This window comes from Nomascus leucogenys, chromosome 10, assembly GCF_006542625.1.
Source record: "Nomascus leucogenys isolate Asia chromosome 10, Asia_NLE_v1, whole genome shotgun sequence".
Taxonomy (NCBI): Eukaryota; Metazoa; Chordata; class Mammalia; order Primates; family Hylobatidae; genus Nomascus; species Nomascus leucogenys.
Genome location: NC_044390.1, coordinates 91,193,989 through 91,219,079, shown reverse-complemented (window position 1 = coordinate 91,219,079; position 25,091 = coordinate 91,193,989). Strand labels below are relative to the sequence as shown.

The window sequence follows — 25,091 nt, the reverse complement described above, 5'->3', positions numbered from 1 at the left end:
TGTGAAAATCGAGGTTGGTGTTTTCTTAGAAGAGCTGTGGGCCTGTATTCCACCGTGAACACAGAGCTGCAGCCGAGCTGAGGCAGTCCTCTCAGTGGACTGTGCTCTCTCCAGTTGGATTATTCCTGACCTGAGTCATTTATTACCTGTCTGGCTGTGACCTCAGACCAAGGTGTCCTCACACCTTGGTGTGCCTGAGAAAGGCCCATTCTAGGCTCGTTGTCCAGATGTGAGTATCAACAGCACCCCCTCCCTTCACTCTCAAGTGCTCAGTTAGGACAATAAATTACATGGTCACCCTGGGCTTAATGTGCAAGCCAATTCTCCACCACACACCCATACCCATACTCCCACATACGACCACTGAATTCACACAACTACATGTCAAGCACAGAACCCTGTTATAAAGCGATTTTATTAAATTGATTTGGACATACTGTAGGTCAAATAATATTTTCTGAAGATAACAATTATGGACTTTAAAGCTCAACATAAAATTAGTAGCTTCAAAAGGGTTAGTCATATTCCCCAGCAACAGCATGATAAAATAATTCAACTATGTAGAAATATAGAACTCTAGGACTAGCTGGAAACTCGGAAATCATTTAGCCTAATGTTCTCATTTTGAGAGAAAACTAGACTCAAAGATTAAGCAATTTGCCCAAGCTCACATACCTAATAGTAATAAAGCTAGAAATCAAACCAATTTTTCCTAAAACTAAAATTCTATCAATGATATTTCAACTGGCTCTCTATCAACTAAAAGTCTAGGCTTTTCTCTAATGCTCCACGCTATTGTGACATGAAAGAGTGATAAGACACTACAGTAAATCGTACTTGTGGAATTCAGGCCTGGAAGGGGCTTTAGCAAATAACTAAGCCAGCCCTCTCTTTGTAAAAAGGAGGAAAAGTACGTGAAGTGACTTACCAAAGGCTTGTTAGCAGAGATGTCTGGATTAAAATCCAGATATTGACAAATTCACCCCCAAATCCCATCTCTAGTTTCATGGCCCACCCACTAAATCGTGTGCTCCTTTTAAATCTCCTTTATGCGCTGAGGTTTTAGTTATACAAAAACCCCTTCCAGTCAAACAGAAAAAATTAATTCAAATATGGAGAGAAAAATCAAACTTTCAGTATTTTTGTGACTATTTTGAGTAGTTCATTTTCCAACCTCTTAGTCAGCTGACAGACACCACTAACCTGATCACCTATTTCAGAGCTTCAAAGATCCTTAATTTCCCCAAAGACTTCCTGAGCAAAAGGACTACATGTGGGAAATCAATGAAAACAGGAATGAGAAGAGAAACAAAGTTAAAAATTGGTTGCTTTTGTTCCTGTCATTGGGGACTTTTGGTCTTCTAAACATTCCTTGAGTTCCTCCACATGAGTTTTTAATATCAATCTAGCAAAAATTAAAACAAACGAAAAAAGGCCTATGAAAGTCAGGACACTGAGCACCTCGGCATCTCTCCCCCTCCCCACCGCTCGCGAATGCCAGTGCTGGCCTGTTCCTTAAACGCACCGGCTCATCCCCCAAAGCAGCCTGTGTGCTCTGCCAGCGAGTGCTGCTTCTCCTCTGGCCTCAGCTCAACATCCCACTACGGAAAGGCCTCCCTGACCACTAGCTAATGTCACCCCACCCCCACCCCAGCCCACCACTAAATCATCACCCTAGTTTATTTTCTTCATAGCACTTAATCACTATCTCAAACTACATTATTTATTTGTTTACTTATCACCTGTCTCCTCCACCAGAAGTAAACTCCACAAGAGTAGGGACCTTGTCTGTCTCATCAGTGGTATTCCCAGCACCTAGCACAGTGCCTGGCATATAGGAGGTGTTCAATACATATTTGTTGAATGAAGAAAAGAATGATGGATTAATAAAGATGTTCATGCCTAAAAAAGAACTGATACACAGTAATCAATGAAGGGGTATCAAGAACTCCTATGCATTATTGCCCAAGATTACAGAAATAGAAATGAAACATTAGTGACTCCTCCTACCATCCACTTCTCATAAGGTCTCCCTAGCTAGGAAGGAGCGCCATCTGTTACCAAAGGAGCCCAGAGGGCAATTCTGGATGAAGAAAAGCTCTCATTTTGCTTGCTTCTTCCTCCCTGCTATTTACATTCAGCTATTTCCAAAAAAATTCAAGTGAAAAATATGTGATGCAGCCACTAGAAAATAAGTCTGAGACAGTGATGAGCAGAATCCACACAAATAAAAAAGGTTCAAGGACATATATGTCAGACAATGACTTTTCTGATAGGCTAAGTGAATGGGTATTGAGTCACCTAAAATCTAAAATGAAAGTTAATGCCATCTAGGAAGGGATGGATACTTATGGGGATTTTGAGGACATATAGGTAGAGTGGGTTCAGAAATAATAGGATATATGGAAAGACAGGTAGGGGCTAAATCAAGTGGTAACCTCAGAAATACCAGAACGTGATCTTAGTGGGAGCTGTCTGTTTTCCAATGCATTGCCAGTATGCTCGAATAAAGAGGAAGGAAGGGCATGAGCTCCTCAAGGGGGAGTATCTGGGATAGCTTTTAAGCAAAGCATAGATAGGTGACTCAGGAGGCCGGGCTATGATCGTGGCTTTTTGTGTAGTCTTTCAACTATGGAGGCATCGTGCTGGAATCCCAGGAAGCGACATCTGTGACTGGAACCTGAGAGCCATCCTGGGCGGACGCTCAGAGGTCCACATTCAAAGTCAACCTGTGGAACACACTTGGCATGAACCAACAAATCAATCTCACATATGCCTCCTCAGAAACAATGTTCTGCTAGGGATTGCTGTAAATATTTCTTGGGTCAATGTAGGTATATACAGGGTTTCCTTCCTAGTGGCACTTATGGGTTTTAAGATTTTAAACTCTTAGCAAAACGTTTTATATAACTGATATTTTGAGATGGTTTCTCTCCTTTGTGTGGACTCTCTGGTGGATGCAGAGGCTCGTACTCTGACTGAAGGCCTTTCCGCACTCATCACATTTAAAAGGTTTCTCTCCTGTGTGGACTCTCTGGTGGATGCACAGGCTCGAACTCTGACTGAAGGCCTTCCCACATCCACAACATCTATAGGGTTTCTCTCCAGTGTGGACTCTCTGGTGGATGCAGAGGCTCGAACTCTGACTGAACGCCTTCCCACACTCATAACATTTATAGGGTTTCTCTCCTGTGTGGACTCTTTGATGCATGCAGAGGCTGGAGGTGTGCCTGAAGGCCTTCCCGCACTCTTCACACTTAAAGGGCTTCTCTCCGGTGTGGACTCTCTGATGCATGCAAAGGTTTGAACTATTACTAAAGCCCCTTCCACACTCACTACAGACATACGGTTTCTCACCTGTATGAACTCTCATATGAATTTGAAGATGGGAGCTCCAATTGAAGGCTTTGCCACACTCGTAACATTTATAGGGCTTCTCCACTGTGTGGATTTTCTTATGTCTATTAAGTTTTGTTGTAGTGCTAAAATCCTTACCACAATCATCACATTTATAGACCTTCTCTCCTGTATGGTCTCTCCAATGAATATGAAGTTCTGATATATGAAAGAAACCCTTATCACACTTGTCACATTTATGGGGCTTCTCAGCTGTGTGAATTTTCTGATGCATAAAAAGATCTGCTCTCTCAGAGAAAAATTCCCTACACATGGGGCACTTGTAGATCATTTTTCCTATTTGGTATCGTGATTTGGAGGAGAAAATTTCCTTACAATTACTACAGTTACAAGACTGTTATTTCATAGAGTCTCTTATTTGGCCATTTTGGCAGTCTATCTCAGGCTTGCTCTATTAGGTAAGTTTAAGGTCGGCCTAAGCTTTTCCCTGCCTGTCTTTCTATGGAAGGTTTCTTCCTGCATAGTGTTCCTCACTCAGTATTATTATTGATTATAAAGTGACATTGACTTCCACGTGAATTCTATAACTCATTAACATAGAACTTTGTTTTAGATCCTGAGTTGTCAACATTCCAAGGGGCTCTCAAAGTGCAAACCTTTGCGTTTTTGAGCCCCTGGAATCTTCCTCTTGTAGAGTAATCTTGTACTTCTCACTTCTAGAAAAAGGACTGTACAGTATATCCCCTGTATCGAAGGATGAGATACTGCTGGCTGGTCTCGAGCCCCTGCAGTTGCCCCCTGAAGAGTCAGTTTGGCATTCTGCCTCCTGCACATCAGATAGGAAAGCCTTTCCAGCAAGCAGCCTCCTCGGGGTCCAGGTATGGCAAGCCTTGCTTTGGGGAATTCCCTACATGGATATCGTGCCGTCTCCTGTAATAGAAACGTAAATAAATAAATTGAAAACGCTTTTATCTGGAAAACTGCTATTGATTCCAAAATTAATTTTATATAAATGTGACAGCAGTTAACACAAACCTTTTTTGGTCTTGAAGAAGCTCTCTTATCTTCCAGAGATGTGTCTCTTGGATTTGCGGGTCTGAAGGAGAGAATTTGTAGATATCATGCTCCTGTTTACAGCTCAAGTATATAATCCAATTACAACCACTCATTGTAATTATCTGAGCAACATCAAGGGGAACATTATTGAAAGAGAAAAGAAATCCTCAAAAAGACCTACATGTGAGTATGAAAACCAGCTGTCCTGTACAAAGGAACAATGAAAACGATCTCCACTTTGAACTTCAGAAGGTACAACATTGCTGCTTTTGGAGATAAAACATCGTATTTGACTTGCCTTCTAATCTATAGAAAGAATAAGTACATGATGTGTTCGTATCAAATGTCATTCTCCTACTTGTCTTCAATGATTTCCTGATGTACTTAAAATAAAATCCCAATCCTTAACTCAAACACCTGACCTGCCCCCCCCTCTCCCCACCTCACTCCTTGTGATTCCTACCTCTGGCTTTCTTTTTCAGCTCTCAAACACCCTAAGTGTTTCCTGCCTCGGGGCCTTTGTACATGCTGTTCCCAGCACTTAAGCCACTCCCTCCCCTACTTTGTGCAGAGCTTTGTGGGTCAGCTGCCCCTCCCCTAACTAAAGAGGCCCCCCGGCTAGACTCTGTTTTCATCTCCTTTGATTCCTTTAAAGCCCACACGACTTGTAATTATCGTATTTGTTCCCTGGTTTTTAACCTGTCTCCTGTACTAGGACGTAAGTGCCATGAAGGAGGAACTGTGTGCGTTGCTCTCTGTTATAACTTGGCAATGAGAGGTGTTCACAGTGAATATTTTCTGAAAATCTATACAGTACTTCAGGACACCCTCTGGCACCCACACATGTGTCCTGCTTCATTCTGGTGGAGCAGATAAAGGTACATTTCTTAGTGCCTTATTTCCAGTCTTTTGATAGCCTACAGGGGACAAAATACACAACAAATAGAATAAGGAGGAGATAAAAGAAGAAAATAAATCTCAAAATATTCACTCTGAAATCTTTTAAGGTTTAGGACTATGTTTTAGCAATCTTTTCATTTCTTTTATTCTATACGCAGTGATACTTTAAAATTAACTAAATGAAATCAATAGGTCTTCTTAAAATAACACTTTTAATATGTTCCATACAAAGAGAACATGAATGGGTGTTTGAGGAGATGTAATGTTAAAATGTAAAATACACTGGACTGCTTATAGGTGAAAGTGTTACAATTACAAAATTCAATTACGTACCCAAAATTTCTGCAAAAATGGCTGTATATCTACAAAAATTATGTTTGCATCTATCCTTTGTCCTAGTAATAATTCTAGAATATATCCTAAAGACACATTGGTAAAAATAGGAAATGACTGATACACCCAGTTATTCACTGAGGCAGTATTTGGCAGCAAAACTGCAAGCAACCCAAGGCCATCGATAGGGAACTAGCCGAATCGAGTATGGCACCTCCTCATAAGGCAAAAAGGAAGGAGGACCAGCACTGTGCACTGACATGGAGTGAACCGAGGTCACACTGTTAAGTTAAAAAAAAAAAAAAAGTAAAGTACACAATAGTATATGTTCTATGCTACCGTTTCTGCAAAAGAGGAAGGTAATACATAAACTCTGGCCTGGCACACTGGCTCATGCCTGTAATCCCAGTATGCCAGGAGCCCGAGGTGAGAGGATCACTTGAGGCTAGGAGTTTGAGACCAGCCTGGGCAACATAGGGAGACCCTGTCTCTACAAAAAAAATTAAATTAAAAAGTTAGCCAGGCATGGTGGCACACACCCATAGTCACAGCTACTCAGGAGGCTGAGGCAGGAAGATGGCTTGAGCCTGGGAGTTCAAGGCTACACTGAGCCAAGATTGTGCCACTGTACTCCAGCCTCAGCAACAGAGTGAGACCCTATCTAAAATAAAATATAAAATAAATAAATAAAATAAATAAGCATGGTGAAAGATAATTCAGAATTTAATTTAATGATTACTTATGGGGGAGAATACAGTTAAGACTTCTCTGAGTATACTGTTATATAACTCTGGAAACTTGTTTCTATAGTTAAAAAATAAAATTAAATGAATGTTAAAACAAAGAGAATAAACCTATCATGTTGGTGACATAGCCACAAATGGCTTTTGAGCATAGTATACTGATTGCACATACCTAGAACATATTCTTTTGACAAATAAGCTGCAAAGAAATCACAGTTCTTTCAACAATTTAACTGCTACTGGTGTATTTTAAAGTAGGTTAATACAAATAAGTAGTTTATGTTAAAGTTGTTAGGAGCCAAGATTCAATGTAAGAAAAATTAGATTTAAATATAAAATCAAAGTTAAGAAAAAATTCTGTAATATAAAATTTGACTCAGAGATACCAGTTTGAATTCACTTTTTTTTTCTTTTTAGCTATCACCAAAAAGACCTGGAAGCAATAAGAAGCGATAGCAATGAGCACACCTAGAGCCCCTTCCCTTAAATCCTCTCCCCACCAAGAGGCAAGGGGTCCTTGGAGGAATGGCTGGGTTCAAAGCCAGAGTAGCACTTACAAAATGAGCTTGGGACATCTTGTTATGCCAGAAAGCACGAGGGCCGTGCCAAAGGAACACAGAGCCAATTATGCAACTGAGCATCAAAAGGAATAAGAAAGGCAATCGAGTGAGACGCATTAAATATACAAACCCCAGGAGCTCATAATGACGGTAGAGAATGGGGAAGAAAGAGACAGACAGGCAGGCAGAGAGATGGAGAGACCCAAGGCACTGAACAAAATCGGAATTAACTAGGGGCCCAACTTTTTACCCTGAAAATTGGTAATTAAATGGAGAGAAGCATCTATTCTATTTCCTCTATGAACTCTGTTTCAAGACAAAGAAACAACCAGCTAATATGTGCATTCTCCTCATCAAACACCTGATTCAGACCATGAAAAGCAATGGGTGAAAAAAGGGGCTGGAAGGCTGATCCGAGACTTGACATTGCCAGGATCAGGCTGTCACCACCTGAAGCCAGGGATTGATCTTAGTATGACTCAAAGGGGAACAACCAGACACCTGTGCCTCCTGCTGTGGTGCAATGGGAAGCACCCAGCACCCCCTGAAGACATTCTTGCCAAAAGACTGAAGCAAAACCTAATCAAGCCTCTGGAGCTAATTTTTAATGGAAAGAACTGAAGGGACAGAGGAACTACTAGGAAGCAAGCAGCAAAATATCAGAAGGTAAGCCACTCTACAGCACAACTGTCCTTTTTTTTTTTTGCAATAAGGACACAGGGGGGAAAAAAGCCGGTAAGGCAGGAGTTGCTCTAAATGAAAGCAACTGGAGACATATCAGATGTAATCAGAGGACCTTCTTTGGAATCTGAAGCAAACCAGCTGCTAAAAGAGGACAGTCAAGGAAATGTGATTAGGGGTATGAGATTACACTGTGTGCTGTTAACTATGTGATCATGTCATTGTAGCTATATAAACCAATGTCTATAGCCTTAGAGATGCACGGTGAAGAACAGGAATAACAGGACATGTCGTCTGATATGTGTGACTTAAAATGCTTCAGCAAACAAACAAAAAAAAAGGGAAAGTAAAAAAGGGCAGACAAAGCAAATGTGGTAAAATCATTGTAACCACTGAATCTAGGTGAGAGATAAACAGATGAATAAAATAGTCTACTCTAAAATATTCTATTGTAAAATACTGTATATGGTTGAAATTTTCATGATTAAAAAAATGTGTGAATGCTAAGATATTCCTTTCCTGCTCTTCTGGCAATGGCAAACTAATCCCAGGACCACCGCATAGAGGGGCAACTGTGACTGAAACGAATATAATCCCCGAAACAGCTCTCATTTCCCCAGTCAATCCTGAGCACAGGAGAATGAGCACAGGAAGAGGTCTCTGGACAGCATGCGAAGGCAGTGGCTGCAGGGCAGGGACAAGCAGAAGACAAAGGAAGCAGCACTGCGCTCTGCTCTTTGCCTCGCAAGCTAACCCCAGCAGGGGTGTCTTCCAGAGCCCCCTCCAGGAATCAAGCTGCCAGGGTTAGGGTACTCCTCCAGCCTAGCCTCGGGAGAGTCCAACTCTGCTCAGAAGGGCAACAGTTCAACACCAAGGTCCCTGACAGGGGAGTCCGACATGACCTCCCACCAGAGTTCTTCTTCAGCAATCAGGCACTGCTATTCCTTCCAGATAAAATTCTCAGACCTGTCTGTAAGTCTCACTGCATGGTAGGGGGATGAGAGGGGTAAGGTGCATTCTGTAGGAAAAAGAAAGATAAAAGAAACTCTGGCAAATTTTCCATGTGACCAACCAAAGAACAGAAAGGCCAACACACAGCAAGGATCTCCAGTACAGACTTGCCTAACACAGCCCCCACCCAACTCTTCCACACAGATAGAGGCAGCTGTAAATCCAGAGGCTTTACACAGGTTATGGAACCCCACAGAGCTCACAGATCCTGAACGCACCACGTTCCCAAGGCTGTCTCTCACTCCAGACTCCCCCTTATGTCTCAAAATCAACATCCTACTGGGGCTTTCAAGGGGACATCTCACACGACTACAAGTCCCTCTTTCTGACCTGAGGAGGAAGCCTGCCAAGGACAAACTCAGAGCCTGCACCTGCAAGCTCAGGAATGCCCCCCAGCATCCTGTGCACTCGACCGACACTGGAGGAGAACTCAAACAACAAAATGACAGTGCAGCTGAAAACCAAGAAAACAAAAGCTTAAAATTTAGCCCATCTACCTCAAATCCTCACCTTTCATGAAAAGGAGCCTTTCCTCTCTCCCTGTAGTTTGTGATACCACAGAATACTGAATCAGTACTAGTATTTCAGTACAATTAAAATTGAGGGCAACTGGCTAATAAAGAACTGATGCTGAGATTCAAGGAAGTCAAAAACTGAGTCTTAAATTCAAGGAAACCATATCCTGAGAGAATACATGCTCTGGGCCATGGCATAAGAAAGGGGAACCTGAAGACGCGAGTACAGGACTAACAGGCTGGGAGAATGATGCTGGTTTCCCTTGAAGGCTGTTCAGACCAAAAGTTCCTCACTCTAGTGGCAGAAGAGGCGAACCCGCTGCATGGAGGGGAGACTACCACTCCAGCGTAGGGCCGAGGCTGCAGGAGTCGGCTGCAGCAGCCCTAATGGGATGACCAGAGCATCAGAGGAATGCCAACTATTTATGTGGAGGTAGAGGTTGGTAAGCTACAATCGATGTTCCACAAAGTGGACTCTGAACTGGATTATATTCAACACAGGCTGGATATGAAATAAAGACTAATCACCTTGATTGGGCAGGAGAGAAAAATCCAGTTACACTCCTAAAGGAATTAGCAGCCATTCAGCCTTGACATCAGACTATGTCTGCAGTGTTCAGCCAGTAGATGCCGACTACTGAGCAGGAGGCCAAGTGCCTTGTTGTCCTGCTCTGCACAAGGCTATGACCTCCATGCAAGAACTAGAGGCACAGGGACCCAGCTGTCACCACCAACTGAGGAAGAGAATAGCACCGCGCTGCAACTAACATCCCATTGCCAGGCTGGTAAAGAAAAGGGTGTGCAGAAAGGCACACTGGTGCAGAGCCCAGTGCCAGGGAGGTATAGAACAATGTCTTACAAGCACTTGGGACTGGCGTGGAGACAGCTTGTTGTGGGGATGGGCCAGTGATGCCTTTAGAAAGACAGGGGATGTGAGACGGAGGGCAGATGCTGTATGAATGAAGTTCAGCCAAGAGAAGGGAACAGGAAAGAGGGAACTTTAAAATGTATTCCCACTTAATCTTGGAACTTCAGGCCAACATGTCACCTAACACTACTTTGCATCTGTTTTCTTTTTATATAATGAGGATAATACAAACAGACATGCTGGCCTATCACACACACACACACACACACACACACAAACACACACACACTATAAATTATCAACCAGTCAAAATGTGAAGTAACAAACTTTGGAAACTAAAAGATAGACAACTGTATTATATATTTACATTGTTTTCAAAAATGCTGACTGCATGTTATGGTAAGACTGCCAGCACCCAGTATGTGACCTGTGGTCATTCAACAAAACCCAACTCAAGTGATAAACTGGCTTCTTGTGTGAACAAAAAAGTAGAGAGGGTAGACAAAATAAGAACAGCAAAAAGCTCACGGTTTCTGAACCTGGGTTCAACCCCTGTGGTGACAGGCCCATAGGAGTACATTTTGTGTTTTTCTCTACTTTTGCGTTCATTTGAAATTTTCCATAATAAAATGTAAGCCAGTAAGCCTTTGCTTAGAACAGTGGTCCCCAACCTTTTTGGCAGCAGGGACCAGTTTCGTGGAAGACAATTTTTTCACAGACTGGGGGCAGGGGTGATGGTTTTGGGATGATTCAAGTGCATTACACTTAAATTGTGCACTTTATTTCTATTATTATTACATTGTAATAAATAATGAAATAATTATACAACTTACCATAATGTAGAATCAGTGGAAGCCCTGAGCTTGTTTTCCTGCAACTAGGTGGTCCCATCTGGAGGTGTTGGGAGACAGTAACAGATCATCAGGCATTAGATTCGCATGAGGAGCGTGCAACCTAGATCCCTTGCGTGTACAGTTTACAACAGGGTTCACGCCCCTACGAGAATCTAATGCCGCCGCTGATCTGAAAGGAGGTGGAGCTCAGGAGGTAATGCAAGCGATGGGGAGCGGCTATAAATAGATGAAGCTTCACTGGCTTTCCCACCACTCACCTCATGCTGTGTGGCCTTGGTTTCTAACAGGCCATGGACTGGTACCCATCTGTGGCCCAGAGGTTGGGGACCCCTGGCTTAGAAAATCCCTGTATGACGATCTTAAACCGTAAGAAAGAATATAAGAGCGTTCTAAATTACAGAGCTAAATAAACATTGCCTCTGCCTCCACTGACAACACCAACCTATGCAAGTCCAGCCATATCATTATACGGCTCAACATTTTTCACTTAGGAGTCTGTAAGCAATCTGTCCATCTTGAGTGAAACTCTAGCCTTTAACCAAAACATCTTGTTCCAGCTTTCTGCTCTGTTAATCCTATGGAACCTTTTCTTTGCTCCCTCAGGACCTCCAGTCCTCTTTCAATCTTTGTCCTACTAATGTGGCCCTGTTTGTCTTTACTTCCTGGCTTCCATGCTGGCTTGGGTTCCTTATGCCCTCCCTCCACCCAGGTTCACCTCTCTCTTTTGTCATCATCACTGTTTCCATGGCTACATTCTAGCTCTAGAAACTGTGCTCCCTCCCAAATCTGTGTTGAGCAACCCATTCTTGGACACTGGGTGCTCCCTCCCCTTCCAGCTAACTGGCTCCAGGAACTTCAAGCAGTAGGCTTGCACCCAGTGGCCTGACCCTTTGTTCCCTGTCTGTTGTCCACAGCTTCTCTCTGTGCTCACCAGAACTCTCTGGCCCCACCTACTCTCAGTGACACTGCACCTTATTCAAACCCAACTCTCCACTTATCCATACACGCACCCAAGTGGCTGAATAATGCCAGGTTTATTTAACTCATGACCACATATCTCAAATGGGCACTGGAGTGCCCCTAAATTCCTCCAAAAGTCTTCAGTACACACATTTTCCCAATACTTTAAATTGCTACTTCATCATTCTCCTCTCTCTTCAAATCTCCCAAATCTCCCATCTTCCCTCTGACTCCCGCACTCGTGGCTAATAACCTGCCAAGAGCCTGTTTCTGATTAAGAAAATAGAAGCAGGCTGGGCGCATTGGCTCACGCTTGTAATCCCATCACTTTGGGAGGCCGAGGCGGGTGGATCACGATGTCAGGTGTTCGAGACCAGCCTGACCAACATGGTGAAACCCTGTCTCTACTAAAAATACAAAAATTAGCTGGGCATGGTGGCACGCACCTGTAATCTCAGCTACTCTGGAGGCTGAGGCAGAAGAATCGCTTGAACCTGGGAGACAGAGGTTGCAATGAGCTGAGATCATGCCACTGCACTCCAGCCTGGGCGACAGAGTGAGACTCTGTCTCAAAAAAAAAAAAACCATGCAATTAGATGGCAAGCCCTTCATTTTCCCAATGCAAATCCACTAGGCCACCTGCATTCACACCTTCTACTCCAACAGGGGGTGCCCTGTTCCTGGGAAAGACCAGCCCTTCCGCTTGTGCCCATGAGTGCACTTCCTGGGCCTTCTCCAAACGGAATCCTGTAAGTATTCCCTCTCATTGCCACTGTCAATTCCATCCTAGCTATAGGTCCATTCTCATACAAACATGTTCTAGTATCTTCCTTCTTAAAATTGTTTTGGATACCACAGCCCCACACCTGCAGGCAGGTTTCTTTCCCAACATGCCACTGAAAACATGTTTCTTTCCCAACATGTCCTGCCTCTGTCAGGACAGGGCCCCAAGACAGGGCTGGAAACACCTGCTTTCTTAGCTGGCCCATCCCTGCCCCTCACTAGCCACTCCTTGTTCCTTTTACTGCTGACTTCTCTTCTGTTCAACTTCTAAATCCTGGGGTGCTTCAGGGCTCCTGCTTGGGACCATTTCTTTTCTGAATCTATATCCTCTAAGTAATCTCACCAGTCACGTGATCTAAAATACTCTCTAGATGTTGGCTCTCGTTTTTATCTCTAGCCCTGGACTGCTCCATAATCTCTGCCGAAAGGCACTACAACCACATTTCCAAACCGAATCTCCCCTCAAACTGTTCCTTCCTCATTCTTCCCCATCTCTGTCAAGCGCACCATCATCCATCCAGACGCATTGTCCTTAATTCTGCTTTCCTCCAGCCCCACCAATGCAAATCACTGCACACTCTACCTCCTCTCCACAACATAACCCAGCCCTGCCCTTGCATCTCTCCATGGCCACTACAAGCTCCACCCTGTCCAGGCCACGGTCACCTCCTGCCTGCACTATTTCAACAGCCTCTCAACCACAGGTCTCGCTGGCTTTCATTCTTGCTCCTCCACAACTGGACCTCTACCAGTAGTCACCCTTATCTTTTAAAAATATAAGTTAGAGAACATCACTGCCCTGCTTAATCCTTCCATTGCTCTTTAGAACACACATCCTCTCACTGGCTCACAAGCTGGAGGTGGCCCAGCCACCGCCTCTTTCCAACCTCACCTCCCGCACTCTCTGCAAACCACACATCAGCCTCCCTCATCTCCTTTCTAGTCTTCAAGCTTGCCAGCCTCATGTGCCCTCAGTACCTTCACATGAGCCCCCTGCCCAGCTTCTTCCTGGTCCTCAGGGAGCTGGCATCTGCTCAACACCCAGGCCTCAGCACATGCGCTGTCTTCCCAGAAAGCGGCTCCTGGGCTTGTCAGTTTCAGTTGACTTACCTCTCTGCCCTCACACCTTTCTGATCACCTCTTTCTGCTTAATTTAATTTTTATACAGAACATTACCACTTACTGCCTGGAATTATTGTGCTCATTTTTGCACATGCTTCCTTTGTTGTGCTCCTCTCCCTGCTCTCTTGAATGCAAGCTCCTTGATCAGCAGAAACTGCAGAGAATTTATGAAATTTGTGAATCTCTAAAACTCCTTCATCTCTTTGTCTTCGAAAGTCATTCAAGCACCAAATGTTTACTGAGTGTCTAACCTATGTCAGCCTCCGTGCCTTCAGCAGTGCAGAATCATAGCCAGTCCCTTTCCGAGTACAAGCCACAGTCTAGTGGGGAGACAACGTTAATCAAAGGCGTCTACAAAGAAATGTCAAATAAATCTATGTGAAATTCTCCAAAGCAGCCCTGCACAGTGCTCTGAGCACCTCAGGCTGGGCTGGAAGTGAGGCTGACCTGGTCAGGGATGAGAGGTCAGGGGAGACCACTTTGAACTGATGGCTGAGCTCAGATCTAGAGGAGGCCTCTGCAGGGTGAAGAGAAGATACACAACCTGAGGGAAAGGCACGCGTGGAGGACCATGGTGAGGGGCAGGAGGCAAGCATGGGACACAACAGGGCCAGCGGGGCTGGAGACGCTCAGTGCCAGATGAGAGGGTAGAAGCTAGGCATCGTGATCTTTATCTTAGTAGCAGTGGAAGCCTCCAGAGTGGTTAGCTTTTGTTTTAAAATTTGGTAGTAACATCAGATTTCCATTTTAAATAGAAAACTGTAGCTAAAGTACAGAAATTAACGGATGGGTAGAAAGCAAGAGCATTTAGGGGTAAACATGGTAGGGGATCATCTTAGTCATCTGGGTTGGAAACAATGATCATAATCTGGACTAAAGCAATGGTGGAGATGAGAGAAAAATGTATCAGACTTGGTGACAGATTCAGTACAATGGGTGAGGGACAAGGAAATGCCAAGGATGACCCCCAGGTCTTTTAATTGAATAACTGGATGGAGACAGAGCCATTCAGTAAGACAGAAAACTCTAGAAAGACCAAGGTTTGAAGACAAAGATTGTGATTTCCATTTTAGACATGCTCGTGATATCTGAAAGTCGATGTCAAGGACAGCAGCTGGATGGATGGAACTGGCACTGAGATAAGAGATCAGGACTTTATAAGGTATACACGTGTGAGCCGTTAACATTTAGATGGTAACTTAAACAGGGGGAGGGAGTAAGACTGCCTACCAAGAACGGGTGAAAAGGGAAGAGGGCCCTGGGACTAAGCTATGGGAGACCAACATTTAATGACTGAGTTTGAAAGAAGCCAAGTAGAAGAGCACATACTGAATGATTCCACTTACAGAAAGTTGAAAAACAAGCAAATCAACTGATGCTGTTAAACAACAGAGCAGACAGAGGGGCTAATGACTGGAAAGATGCACGAGGGAATTTCTAGGGATCATTGTCATGTGCTGTCTTTATCTGGGCACTGGGGCACACAGGTGTGCTCATCTCATAGCTGTGAAAATTCATCACACTGTAGCCCTATTTATAATCTGCATGTTAGACTTCAAGGAAAAGTTCAGGGAAGAAATAAAAATGAGAGGAATTCCACTGAGAGGGAAAGACTGAAACTATGGGAGAGAAAAGAAATAACAGAAAGGGCCAATGGAGACAGGATCCAAAGCTCCACGAGAGGAATGAGCTCTGAAGAGGGGAAGGACGGGCCTCTGTGAACAGGCGAAGGCAGGAAGTGGTGTGTGTGTTTAAGTAGAAACTGACAGTCCCTGGCTGCCGGGAAGCAGGAAGCAAGGCCATCTGCTGAGGAGAGGGCAATGGGGAGCCTGGAGGTTTGAGGAGAACAGAGGTGGTGTGAGATGGTTGTCCTGAAGGTGGGAGAGTGGCATGACCCGAGAAACATAGGGGGACTGCCAGCAGCATTGAGGGTGGGCATGGATTTGGCCCAGGGTTCAGTTCCTCAGGGGCTGCATGGGGAAGGCAGATAGCTAAATTTCTGCAAAACTGAGTTTTTGCCAAATGAGAATCATCAAAGGACAAATGGGCCTTCCTTCTAAAGGAAATCATCCCCTATCCCAATCCAGTCTCTACCTTCACGTGCTAACAGAATCATAGACCGCCAAGGTCTTCACAGTGATACCCTCAGCTGGGTCTTCCAAGCCTCAGGAATGCTTGTGTGACCTCACCCCAACTTGCTATGTGGCTACTGCCCCCTTCCCCATGTTGAATCTATGTCTGACCTGCAGCTAGCTCTGCTCTTCAAACCAAATGCCACACAGAGAAGGCAGAACCCATCAGAGAACTCCCTCCAATTCCAGCCAAACTATCAAGGTCCATGTGCTGCCCGACTCTAGCCCTTTCTTCCTTTTACAAATGGAAGAAGTGTCCATGTCCTACTTAAGATTCAGCCCAACACCGCTCCTCTCTGGATGTCTGGACTGAGCTTTTCTTTTTTTATCTTGAATACATTATCTGAAATTTGGACTGCTGGCTCAGAAAAATCTAAAGTCGTTTTTAAATAACTATACAATTACTTTGTCATAAAAGCCAAGTGAAAATTACCTATTTTCTTATTTTTGAGACAACTCTTCTGATTTTAAGAAACCTATAAGTATCACAGATCTTTCAGCAGTATTATGAGTACAGGTCTTCCTATGAAGCACTAACTATATATAATCCCCCTCTGCAATAGCAGACTTTGACAGTAAAATCAATTTCAACAAAGATCAAATTAATTTCCTACCCAGAACCAGATCTATCAGAATGTGTGGTATATAATTTTGCCACTCAAAGCATAAGGGCACACTTTCTGGGAAAGGTAAAAGTGAAAAAGAACTGGGAAGATGACATGTCGGCCTCCACTCCCTACCAAAAATAACCACTACCAACTGCAATGAGTTGAGATGACCATGTGATTCATCTTCCCCACACGCATACAGCAGGCAATTGTGTCATGGGGGCTGGATAAGATTCTCTAAGATAATCAAGGGGCCTTGCCTCAGGAGACGATGCACTAAGCCAGTAATCATAACATATAAAGGATCCACATTAACTTCTTGGTCCCTTAATTAATGGGAACGGTTTTATAGAAAGATCCCTATATACCTAGTCCTGTAACACATGTTGATTATTTGACATAGATAAGTGACACTGAGAGAAGCCAGCCCACCCTGACACAGACTTGGAAGAGAGGTGTTATTGAGGCAACAGTCCTGGAAGCTGACCTCTGAGGCATAGGGTCAGAGCTGCACACACACAGGCATATATTCCACATTTATTTAGCACCCAGCATCTGTTGGGCAGTAAACTAGGCTCCGGAGGATTTGATGAACAAAACAAACATGGCCACCGCATTTATGTGGTTTACAGTTGAGGAGGGGAAGGTGACGGTTCCAGCACGTGTGAGTGGAGCTTTGACAGAGGCATTACAACTGATGAGCCAGGGGCATCCTAACTAGTCTCAGCATGGTAATGAAGGTTTCTAGTTGACTCTACTTTTAAGCTGAAACCCAAAGGACAAAGTGAAGTGGCCACATAAAGAACAGGAGGGCATAGCATGTATACAGAGGTCATCAGATGCCAAGCCCCAGAAAGTGAAGTCCAGCAGGCAGAAACAGGATTCATACAGCGGGGCCTCTCAGCCACAGAAACTCTTATCTGGAGTGACCAAGGCATCTCTGTAGGATTTATTTTTGAAAAAATATAAACATTACAGTTACAAGACACCCAGGAGATAGTAGTCCACCTATAAAGACCAACAGAGACTTATAGGTCTTCCTATGAAGTCCTGTAAGCTCAGGACTCTATCTTTTAAGAAAAACAGAAGGCATTTAAAGGGTTGGAAGCCTGTGGAGACTGTCACAGGTGCCAAAGAGTGGGAAGGACCCGATCCATAAACATACAAAGGGATAAAGTATAAGAAAGGCTCCCGTGGGGTATTAGAAAAAGTTGCACAGGAAATCAGCTCCTGAGATGTCTGATACACCCTGCACCTCTAGGAGGAACTTCTGACCTCAGGAGCCCTCCTGCAAACGTTACCTCCCTTCTGGAACAGGGAACACTCTTTGGCTCCAGCATTCCCTATCCAATGCAGTTTCCCAAAACTGTATGATTTCGTTTAAAGTCCTCACTTAACACGTGTTTTTTCCTTCAGACACCCACACTGTCTCTGAGCCTCCCTCTCAGTGTAGCCCAAAAAATAAATCAACAGCCAAATCCCCGTATTCTAATTGCAGTACCAAGTGCTGATACTCATTCCAGCACTAATTCATCAATGTTGCATCTGGATTAGCTGGAGCTCTAAGGAAGAAAGGCAAAAAGTATACTGGGTTGAATAGTGTCTCCCCAAAATTCATATCCATCCAGAACCTCAGGGTGTGACCTTATTTGGAAACAGGGTCTTTGCAGATGTAATTAAGATGACATCATAATATGTTAGTATGAGCCCTAAATCCAATGTCTGGTATCCTTATAAAAGAGAGGCGATGGAGATTCAGATGCACACACAGACAGGGAAAAAGGCCACGTGGGGATGGCTGCAGAGAGTGAAGTGATATGTCTACAAGCCAAGGAAGGCCAAAGACTACTGGCAACCACCACAAGCTAGGAAGAGGCAAAGGATTCTCCCGCAAAGCCTTCAGAGGGAGCAAGGCCCTGCTGCCACCTTAATCCAGAATTCCAGCCTCCAGAACTGTGAGACAATAAATTTCTATTGTTTTAAGCCTCCCAGCTTGTGGTACTTTGTTACAGCAGTCCAAGGAAACTACAAGGAGGATGTGGCATGCTCTCAGTGACATTTTGCCATCACAGTCCTTACCTCCATCTGGGCTCTATGTACACAAGGGGCATTGTTTATTCTTTGGTGATGCTGAATGGTGCTTATTTCACACTTCACCCAAGCCCTTTTAGCTCTAAAAACCTGGAGTCATTTCACCTTTAATCACTTCCAAAAAAAGAAGTTGCGTATTTCACTTAAATATTTTTACTTAAGAGATTAAGAGGTTACATTTCATAGAAAAATCTTTATTTTTCCTTTCCAATAGTTTTATTCTTTGCTTCTGTCTCCTAAGGAAACAAAAAAATCACACACAGTATCTACAGTCTTCACCTCTGACCCCAAAAAGTCAACGACACATACATACTTCTGTGGCTGGCAGCCTGGGGAAGGGGTGAGCAGTGGCTTCACAATTAGACCAGCCAGAGTGAATGGGGGTTTTGTATATAATACATATAACATGGGGCACCCAGCCTACTTCCGTCCATCACACACAAGTGGGCTTTGTCCTGGTAATGCAGGAATGAGCTTCATTCCCTCCTTGGCCAGGCAATGAGGACAGAGCCCTGCAATCTAATTGGCCGCTGCAAAAGCTACCCATCAATTATAAAGCCCACCCTCAACAACACTCTGTCCATTCTATCTAATTTCCAGATGAACACTTTTCCCCATTCCTGCCTGCTCTCCTTGGGTTTCGCACCTTAAATTTCCATTCCGTGGAAGTATCCTTTCCCATCACAGGCAAAGCCATAATTTGGTAGAGCTAAGAGATTGAAAGCCCTTCCTGAGGCCATGAAGCTCTTAACAGACACAGCTAAATTTGAGCTTGTTTTACAGAGCATTCTATCTCCAAAATCTTGAATTGCTATGCATCTCCAGCTCCGTGTGTCCATATACATTCTCCCCAACTTCCACCACTCATGCTCACACTCAGCCCACTTGAAGCAACCTTTTACCCCAAGCAGCAGCAGTTTCTGCCAACAAATGATATTGCGGCAGAAACACTTTGTAATTCAAGTTTCAGCTCTCCCACTTACTAACAGTGTGACCTCAAGCAAGTTGTTCAACCCTAAGACTCATTTCCTCAATAACACCTATACTTGTATCTCTTAAGGTTGCTTTGAAAATTACATAAGACGATGCATATTTATTATAGTACTTAAGCTCAATACATACTTTCTTTCTTCAATGTACCTGCCTGTTAAGTACAGGGAATGCACACTGTTAACTGAAAGATGGCTTAGGAGCCTGGCAACAGGTCAGCCTTCCTGCTGAGCCTTCCTTTCCCTTTCCTAACTGCACTCTAACTTCCTGTTCAGGGATTACCTCTCCCTCTCTATGCAGCAATAATGGGCCGATAAATCAGGGTGCTCTTCTATCCTCCCTTGTGAAGGCCAAGATCCCCAGATCTTCCCTCTCACTACAGTGCCTTGTCTGGTCAGGGGGTAAGAAACAGACCTCAGTTCAACCAGCCAGTCTTCTCTCCAGGTAGTCTGAATTGTGAAGAGTCAAAGATGACATTAAAAATTAGAGTTCATTCACGTGTGCTAGTGACAGCACCCAGGACAGACATTTAAGCAGTTCCTACAACTATGACCCTCCAGCACTACTGGGTTCCTCCACGTCCCCTTCCATTCTAAAATACATTTTTACCTTAAATTAGCCAGAGTCCATTTCTGTTGCTGATTACCAGGCAGCCCTAACGGACAAAGAATTTTAGATAGTTACCACTCATCTCCGCCCACCTCCATTCTCCTTCTCCAAAGCCTGAGTGACTGGGATTAACATTCATATCATGTATTAAGGAACAAATGGAAAATTGGCTCTGGAAATTTGATTCCCAAAACTGAGCCACGGAGCAGTGTTATCAGCCTCACCTGGGAGCTTGTCAGACATGCAAAACCTCAGTCCCACCTTAGACCTACCAAATCGGAACTGCATTTTAGCAGGATCCCCAGGTCACACAATAGTCTGTGAAGCACTGACTCAGAGGCTAAATGTGGTTCTTGGCAAGTGCCTGATCAGCCTCACGCTTAATATGAAAATGTTCTTTGTCTGTAAACTATTTTTTTAAAGCCTACTTGACTACAGCTCTACCCAGCAGAGGATGGGGCTTAGCTGCACACCACCATGATGAAACACACAATGGGCCACGGCTCTATGCTCAACACTTCTCCCTACCACCCTCAGATCATGCTCTGAACTGTCTGAGCACCAGCTTCCTGTCTGTAAAATGGGCTTGTAATCCCAACCTCCTCAGATTACTGAGTATGCAAATAGTATATTTTCATCATTGCCTTTACCGTAACAGATGTTCCTTGCCCCCTAGTTATGCCCCAGCTGAAACCCTTCCTGAATAAACTAGCTAAGCACCCACTGATCTAGATCCTCCTTCTCAACATGTTCTCACAATTTATAGTACAATTCCCGCTGATTAATGTTCATCTAGGTAGGCACTCCATGAAGGCTCCAAATGACCAACATGTGGTCATCACGGTTTGTACAAGATCTATTCAAAGTGTAAGAGAGACCAAGGGATTTTAACATACCAGAGTACGAAAAGTTCATGAATACGGTTTCAGATTGTACGTTGCAACTAACCTGTAGGCATCTACCACTTGTCAAGTTTTGGTGTCATGTCACAGATAAAGCCACAGTTATCTGAAAAGGCTACTAAAATCCCTTTTCCAACTACATTATCTATGCAAGGCCGGATTTCTTCATCTACTTCAACCAAAACAACATATTGCAAGAGACTGAATATAGAAGCAGATGTCTTTTATTTAAACTCCATACATTTAAAGAGTTGCCAAAATGTAAATATTGCCACTCTTCCTACTAAATGTTTTCTGTTTCAGAAAATAGCTATTTTTCATAAAAATGTCATTTATGTTAGCATGTAATGAGTTTATAATGTTTAAATAAATGAGTTAGTAAGTATCTTCGTAAAATTTTAGTCTTCATTTCTATTACAATAAGTACCAAAGCCTGCAACCCACATAAAATTCTCCGGAGTCCTTAAAAATGGTTTTTAAAGTGTAAGGAAGGCCAGACACAAAAAGGGGTTGAGAATCCATCTTAAACCCACTTTTTTTGAAGATTCAAAGTATGCAAACAAACTGTAAGATGACCACTTACGTGTAGTCAGTAATTTCCATCGTCAAACATTCCTCTTCTAGATATAAGAAAAACGCCCCCCAGAGTCCTCCAAAATAATTCTAAAGTTTCGTGCATGAGAGGATTGAGAGCTAAACACTACAAGAAAGAACTCTCCCAAAGAGATGCTTTATAAAGGATTCAGAATTTATTCCATCTGGCACAATTCACTAAGGTATTCTTACAAGACCTTGGTTTCTGGGTGGTGGGCTGTGCATCTATCTGACACTGTCCTCACTGACATCATGGGTGCTCCATTCATGTGGAGAAAGTATGTTCCCTCCAGCTCAGTTAGGAACTCCTCCTCCTCAAAAATGATCAGGAATTCCCAGAAATCAAAGCCATCAAATTCTAATTTGGCAAGTCTCAGCAGATAAAACAACACCAAGGGAACCTCTGCTCAGCCTTTTTCTACAGGCCTTGGCACACACCCAAAAAATAAATAAAAGGAAATGCTGTTTAGCTATCAGGACGTACATACCGCCAAAGGAACCGGGTTAAGTGGGCATTTGTTCTGTTCAAGGCCACCACTCTCCATGACGCTCAGGTATGTGGGAACACAGCAGATGTTGTATCTACCTCCTCACTAGTCTCTACCACACCTTTAGAAAAGTGCAGTCTAAAATACATATAACTTGGTATAGGAAGACTTAGATACTCAAGTCACAGAGGTCTCGTCCACTTAATCTTTGCTTAACTATTTGCCTTAGAATAACTTAATTACGGTAGTCACCAGCAACTCACTGATTAGGACTGTGGAATGTCAGATCCCTTCTATTTTGCTTCCACCATCAGCAATAGTTCTGAAATTTAAGATTCTGGCTGCCCAAGGTAGATTCATGTCCCAAAGAGGCCCTTCACATTCCCCACTTTTGAAGGAGCCAGAGCCCTTTTCCCCATTACAGTGCCTGCATGTGCCCCTGGCCACCTCAATGACAACAGGTCACAGTGAAGCCACCTTGTAGGGTCCTAGACCTCTCTCCTTGGCAATGGACTTTCGGAGACTCTGAAAGAGGGTCCTTCTCTGACTTCGCCAAACCCTCTTCAGTGGCCACTAAGGCCTGTAGCTACTCAACTTCTCACACTTCATCTCCTCCAGCCGACAGCACCTCGGAAGGTCCAACTGCCAGGCCTTTTTTCTCAAGTGTGCTTATCACTCACAGAAGCGAACCTGGGTTTCTTTGTCTTTCTGGGCCGCCTTCAGTTACTAGAGGTTGGAGGTGGTCAGAACTGAGAGGAGAAGAGTTTCACTCGGAGTAGCCCAAGCACAGCCATAATTCCAGGTCTAAATCTCTGTGGTCAAATCCTCCACATCACAAAGCCCAGCCTCGGAAAATATTCCAGGTTCTGTTGACTCAAAGGCCTGTCAGTTCAGGCACCAATGTATTCTGCTGTAGTCACTGGAGTACACGCACTTCTCCAAAATGGAATGACCTCTAAAAGTGGGCTCCTCAAAAGAACATCAGTCTCTGCCCATTGGCTGTCATTCATGCAGCATCCTGGAAACACGCCCTGACAGGAATCCAAACGCTCCCTTACCTGTGGCTCAAGTAGCAGCCAGCATTTCCCGAACATGCTGTTAATAACTACAGCCTCTGTGATAATAGGAACAACTTCCCCAAGGGTTCTGAAGTCAACTTTTGAGTTTGGTCAGAAGAAGTTCTGACTCTGAGCAGGGATTCTCCAACTAAATTTAGGGTATCAGCCAGGGTATACTCTTCTCCTTTCTAGAATGAGGGCAAACTTAAAAATCTGCTCCAGATTGAAAAGAGGATTTTACATCACTTCTGATGCCTTCCTGTGCACAGCCCTGCCACCAGCTGGCTAGAAAAGCCTGTGACTCAGCTTGACTCCTGAGCACTAGGAGAGAAACCGACAACAGTCCTTCCAGACACTCCCAGTACCTCATCTCCACCCTTAGACCACTTTCCTACTTGGTCCCCAGGTGTTTGGGCCTCTTGCCTCCTTCTCCCCTTTCCTTACTGCCCTCCGTACTTCCTTATACCCTACACACCAAAGTTCTAGGTTCCCTGATTTCTCTCACAACAGACAAAGTTCAATGGCTAATGATTGGGGCTCTGGGTTTTAATGAGCTATAGGGAAGATATGCTTCATTTTGTCCTGCGGAAATTCGTCTTTGCATGACTTAGCCTAATGACTCTTAATGGAGAAAAGATAAAAGAAGCATGTCTGATTTTTCTTTAACAAGAAATTACCACAAAGACTATGAAATTAGGTCCAGAGAAGGGCAACAGAAGTTATTGAGGGAATGATGCCAACTTTTCTCCTGAGTCTGAGAAGAAAGTCTGAGAAGGCTAAGTGCATGTGTTATCAGGGTGATCAAGGATGACACGGGCATCCATTCTGTAGCTTTCCTTCAGCCAAGTCCTCTCACAAAATGACCTCTGGAATGACATCATTGGGTGTAGGCCTCTGCTCTGCCACCTGCTATGTGACTGTGGCTGATCTGACCGAGCTGCAAATGTATGGATAATAATGTCTACAACACTTTGCTGTGGTAATTAAAGATGATAAAAACATGAAAGTACCTATCAGAGTGCCCACAGCATAGCTGAGGCTAAATGAATGTTAGTTTCCTTATTTCCTTTATTTTAATTAGTGCATGACACATTCATTCATTTGCCAAGAATGTCATTTCACAGGCAGAGGCTTCCAAACACCTGATGATGTAATCTCCCTGTAATTAGGGTTCTTCCTCCATTCAAGGTGAAACCCTGCCTTTATACCTATGCGTCTGCTGCTCCCTGTTCCTACCCATAACTTTTCCCTTCTTGATCATCTAGTCACAGGACTGCTTTTTAAAAAATATTACTTTAGTGAGATTTCCCCCTGGTTTGCACTCCACTACTTTTTTTTCCTGCTCTTCAACCCCAAATACACCTGAGTATTTCTGTATTTCCTGCTCTTCAACCCCATATACAGAAACACCTTAGCTTCAGTGATAGCCCCTACGTGAACCCCACATACAAGGCCTGAGTTTATCTTATCTAACTAGTAAATGTGTAACATACACATGCACTAAGAACCATAATAATTTGGTGGGTAGAACACTGGACTTGCAGCCCAAAAGGCCTAAGTTCAAAATCTTCACCTAATACTAAATAGCTGTCTGACTGTAGTCACTGATTCTCACCAGCCTTGGTTTACTCAGCTGTGAAACAGAAGTTCCACTGTGAGTCATGGAGATGCTCACTCTCACCCTCTACTCATGCCTCCTCAGGAACAAGGAACACTGATGAGGTAACAGAAAAAAATACGATTTCCTCAGGATACAATTAGGATACCTAGAGAGAGTCAATGCACAGAAAGAACAACAGAACACGAAAAAACCCACTTTCCTGCATACTCTGCCTTTTCCTTATCCTTCCCTTTGGCTGACTACTGGATTTGTCTC

The 25,091-nt window shown here is 43.8% G+C and overlaps 2 protein-coding genes across 7 annotated transcripts in view; both read right to left on the bottom strand.

Annotated features, from left to right (window-relative positions):
* Positions 1–25,091, bottom strand: part of LOC100602470 (refilin-A) — a 346,040-nt gene that overhangs the window by 304,265 nt on the left and 16,684 nt on the right. The window lies entirely within an intron of this gene.
* Positions 397–25,091, bottom strand: part of ZNF664 (zinc finger protein 664) — a 42,036-nt gene continuing 17,341 nt past the window's right edge. For 4 of the 6 annotated variants that reach the window (XM_030821629.1, XM_030821627.1, XM_004089482.3 and 1 more), the window contains 2 exons: positions 4,393–4,453; positions 397–4,287 (listed from right to left, as the gene is read on the bottom strand). In XM_030821629.1, coding sequence (XP_030677489.1) covers positions 2,903–3,688 — 786 coding nt within the window. In that variant the 5' untranslated portion in view covers positions 3,689–4,287; positions 4,393–4,453 and the 3' untranslated portion in view covers positions 397–2,902. Of the gene's footprint in view, positions 4,288–4,392; positions 4,454–4,594; positions 4,720–5,112; positions 5,331–10,857; positions 10,916–25,091 lie in introns of all 6 variants that reach the window. The other 2 variants (XM_030821628.1, XM_003276241.4) reach the window with 2 other exon arrangements.